The sequence below is a fragment of the Phoxinus phoxinus genome (genome assembly GCF_949152265.1).
Source record: "Phoxinus phoxinus genome assembly, chromosome: 17".
NCBI lineage: Eukaryota > Metazoa > Chordata > Actinopteri > Cypriniformes > Leuciscidae > Phoxinus > Phoxinus phoxinus.
This window is the reverse complement of record NC_136892.1, coordinates 30,229,839-30,234,929: the sequence shown is the minus strand read 5'-3', so window position 1 is coordinate 30,234,929 and position 5,091 is coordinate 30,229,839. Positions and strand designations below refer to the sequence as shown.

The 5,091-nt window shown below is 34.6% G+C and overlaps 1 protein-coding gene across 1 annotated transcript in view; it reads right to left on the bottom strand.

Moving 5' to 3' along the window:
- dym (dymeclin) overlaps positions 1–5,091 on the bottom strand; it is a 76,093-nt gene that overhangs the window by 28,038 nt on the left and 42,964 nt on the right. The window contains exon 14 of the mRNA XM_079585924.1: positions 3,251–3,356. Within this exon, the coding sequence (XP_079442050.1) occupies positions 3,251–3,356 (106 nt within the window). The remainder of the gene's footprint in view (positions 1–3,250; positions 3,357–5,091) is intronic.

The window sequence follows — 5,091 nt, the reverse complement described above, 5'->3', positions numbered from 1 at the left end:
TCTGCATGTACAGACACACAGTCTTAACATCACAAACTGCATCTGTTCCCATAGATTGAAGGAAATCCCATGGCGATAACAGTGACAGCAGACAAAAACAGTGTGTGTGTGTGCGTGTGTGAATGTTGTTTGTCTTATAAGATATGACAGAGGAAAGGCTTGCAAAATCAAATGAAGTCTAAACTCGTGCTTGATAACTGCCGTTTTGGACATCCTTCCTATAAAACTCCTCTGAGAAACACAAAAATACACAGAGCCGGAGCCCAATCATGCGCTTCTACTGAAGAAAGGGTGGTTCTGGGAAAACTGGCTCTTAAACCCACTGGTGGGACAACATCCTCACAAAGTCCGGTCTTCAAAACAACAACATCAACAAAATAGACAACACAAACCTTAATGGCTTCTGTAATAATGACACTTGATAACGAATACCCAATGCAATGCACTAGAGGACAATACTCTGATTGTATAATCCTAATCATGCTGGACAGCCATTTAATTACATAAAACTCAGTTTTCTGTCCATCTCATATAAAACAATTAATTAATAAATTGATAAAAAATTATATATTTTAATATTTTTTATTCATCTATCATAATTAATAATATATTATTACTAATTTAAATAACTGTTTTTTTACTCAAATACCCTCTGAATGCTTCATCAGAGCTTATACTATTAGCACTATTAATAATAATAGCAATAGATAGTAATACATAATTATTTGTAACCATAATTATTATTATGTATTACTATATTATTTAAATAATATTAATGATAATTTTATATATTTTTTACAATAAAAAATAATTGATTGGTATTCATTTTACTCAACTTCTAAAATGCTTATCCAGATATATTATTATTATTATTTCTTATTATATTAATACAAATAAAAAAACAATAAATAATAATGATGACAATAATAAAGTGTTTTTTAAATTGATCAGAAATTTTCCAAATATTTAAAATTTATTCATAATGGATTACTATGAATTTTCTTTGTACATTTTTATAACTTCTGAACGGTTCACCAGAGATTGTGATGACATAAAGATCCTAAATCAAATTGCATTGGGTGTTAAAATATGCTCTCAGAAGCTAGGGCAAATTTACGTCTCAAAAATGAAGACTGTTCAATGCACGGTTTGTTTTTTCGTGGGCAGGTGATGTAGTAACATAGCAAGTAATGTCATCATTCAGTGGAACTGTAGAAACTGATGGAAAAGGGAGTGTGAGTGAAGATATTCAGACAGAGAGAGAGACAGATGGACAGATGAAGAGGAATAGATGTGAATGGAAGGAGAACGAGGCACAAAGCAGGGGTGCGGGGCTTAATCAGGACAGCAGACAGCAGTCTGACCCACCCAGACACACAGCAGACATCTGCAAGGCTCCGGCCTCAGGCTGTTTGTGGAACAAACACACACACACACTGAAGACTCCCATCATCTCACACACACTCCATTTACATCCCCATTGTCCCAGACACCCCACCCCCTCTCTGGGAGCAGCAGAGCAGGTTGGCTGCTGCCCTCTAGGGTCGAATCCACTGACCTAAATGACCTCCTGAAATAGCCCCTCCCCCTTTCTCATAAGCCCCGCCCTCCCTTTATGTCTACTATGTGTCTTTATGTCTAGCCAGAAGGACTGTCTGCTGTCTGGAGACACACACACACACACACACATTCACACGTCATATAGGACTAATGATCCTCTAAGATCATGTCATGGGCTCAAGGTTCCTGTGTGTTTACACCTGGTTTTAACATCTGATCAAATCACAATCAAGTTGAGGCCAAAGCAAATGTGTATCGGCGGGGAATGATGCTTATTTTTTTCGCAAGGAACACGTGCTACTAATTTGAAAATTTTAGGAGCGCATAAAGAAGTTTAGGTGCGCAATGAAAATGTATCAAATAATTCGTTTTTCTTGATAAAAAAGTATATGAGGAGACATTTAAAAGAAACACAATTTTATTTATTTGAATGTAAAAATCATACTAGGTTTTTTGAATATTTCTGTTTAATACTATATTTATTTAATAATCACAGAATTACTTATAGTAACACTGAATTAAATTCCAGATACAGTGTGTTGTGTATGGAAAAATACCAATTAAAAACTTTAAAAAAAAATGATTTGCATAATGCGGGACTTTTAATTATAAACAAGCAGAAATGCAACGAGACTCTTATTTTGAAATGTCTTCACTACTTCCATATGCTAATTTAGACGATGATGAGGGTGATCAAATATGCACTCTTAAAACCACCATAAGGTAAATACTTTCATAATTCATCAACCATAAATCATAAGAATTTATGAAATGCATAACTTGGGCAATGTCAGCTCAGATAACAGATCACTCTAAATTGTAATGTAGACATGCATTTTCTGTAAAGCTGCTTTGAAATGATATGTATTGCGAAAAGCGATATAGAAATAAATGTGCATTTAATTTAATAAGCAATTGCTTGGCATAAATGTGCCTGTAGCAGCAACAGCAATGAATTTACTTTGAAATGTACACAACTCATATTAATTGCATTAAATCATAGCCTTTTGAAGATTAATAATCACATATCACGATATCACGCAATAATCACGATTCCGGCCCTAAATTGAAGACATCTTAAAAAGATAATCAAGACTTTTGTTATACCATTTAAAACTTCGGACCTTAAAGTGGTGGTATAATGCCCTTTTCACAAGATGTAAAATAAGTCCCCAGAGTGTGTGTGTGTGTGTGTGTGAAGTTTTAGCTCAAAATACCCCACAGATATTTTTATATACCATGTTAAAGTCGTCACTTTTTGAGGGTGAGCTAAAACTCACCATTTTTGTGTCTGTCCCTTTAAATGCAAATGAGCTGCTGCTCCCGGCACAGGGGGCGGAGCTTCAAGAGCTTGTGGCCTTTTACCTCACACACACATGCACTGGAAATTTCAAACCCGGGAGGAATGTTTGTTGTAGTCCTTAAAAAGCAATTTCTTTAAAAGCAAATATCTTCCTTTGCTTTGAACTTTGAGTGTTGTAACTTTGCAGATGTTGTTTATGCTCAAACAGCAACATTACACACTAACTACAGTTAGAAAAGTCAAATCATAATCAACCACCCCTTTAACTAAAAATTAACACATTAATACATTTTACAGTTCAAACACATCTATTTTTAGTCACAAACGCATGAAATGCTCGAGCCCTGATGGGTAAATGTGAACCAGTGAATTGAGGGATTGACTTACATAATCGGGCAGGACGGTCCTGTCGTCAGCTCCCAGAGGCCCGTGCAAGGACTGGGTCGCCTGCTCCAAAACTTTATTGTGCTTCTTAGACAGCAGAGCAAACAAACTGAGAGAGAGAGGGAGAGAGAGAGAGAGGGGGAGAGAGTTAGAAACCACAAAGTCTTGCTTGAAATCATTACACAAGATTGTATTTGTCTCGTCTGTCACCGTATCAGCAGAAAATCAAAACAGCGTGTCACGATGATGAACGGCAGTGCGTCGTAAACCTGCTGCGTTTGTTTTGCCTACCAGATTTTCAGACGTATAAGATCGTAATCTCCTCACATGCCCACGAGAAGAAGAGTCACCGCTGAGAAATCGCATCCTAATCGATGCTACTACTACCCATGCAAAGATGAGCAACTTAAATATGCTGACTCCTGTGATACCTTGCTTTGGAAAACATTCAAAGGCAGCAGCACGACATGCATTCTTCCAGGAGGCAATCCCACAATGCATTGTGCTGAGCTCGGAGAAAGATGGCAGACAAAGCAAGAGAAATGTTGATTATAAATATACTTGCATTTCATTCAATACTGAAAATGAGCGATAAAAAGGTGTAATTAAAAACATTATTTTACCCAATACTTCTGTTCACTATGTATTTTAATGCTAATGCTAATGCTAATTAGGGTTTTGCTGTAAGCTTAACATTCTAACATTAAATTCTATTTGAACAATGTTAGTATTCTTTATATTATGGCATTTATTCATATTTTTACTTAGCTTTCCAGTTTTCATTTTACTTTTTTTTGCAATGCAATTTAATATAATTATTAATAAATGTTTATTTCAGTTTTAGTTAAATTTGAGTTGTTTTTCAGTCCCACAGTTAGTAGTTTTAGTTAGTTGCCAAGGGAACATTCAAACTTTTATTTAGTTTAGGTTTTTCACCTTTCAGCTTTATTTCAATGAACAAAACTGCTTTAAATTGAAGCAAGTCGAGTCGCTGCCTGTGTCGGTCACTTATTATGTTCCCTGACAGCTATAAAAGTTATATAGGCAGCTCAGCGGGCTTTGGGACTGTGCTCTGGTTTCAGAGCTCTTTTAATGAAGCTTAAGTTCGTACAGTATGTAATTTGGGTCAGAGTTTTCTCTCAGGTCTGGGCACGAGGGCTGGATCAGAAAAACCTCCAGACTTGAGTTTCTCTCGAGCTCGACAGAGAAATGGGTCACATTGTAGACTCAGGGAGACAAAAGCCTACAGGACAGCAGGATCTTCTGACGCATTTCTGCCTCGCTCGGAGAGTTAGACGTATAGAAACCAGGCTGAAAGTTTACAAAAACTTGAATTGGTATGATTTTTTTTCTTAACAAAAGCCATGTAACTGTGTAAACTGTGTAACTGTGATAAAAATACAGTCTGAATTTAACCAGTGTTGTTGTTAACAAACTATAAAACTGTTTTTATTGTTAATTTAAATAATTAGTAATATATATATATATTAGGGCTGTCAAAAGATTAATCGCATCCAAAATAAAAGTTTGTGTTTACATAATATGTGTGTGTACTGTGTATAATTATTTTATATATATATATATATATATATATATATATATATATATATATATATATATATATATATATATAAACACACACAATCATGTATATATTTAAGAAAAATTTGTTATATTTATATATAAAATATTTATATATAATATAAATTATATAAATGTGTATACAGTATATAAATGCAAATATTTCTTAAATATATACATGAATGTGTGTGTATTTATACCTAATAATTATACACAGTACACACACATATATTATGTAAACACAAAGTTTATTTTGGATGCGA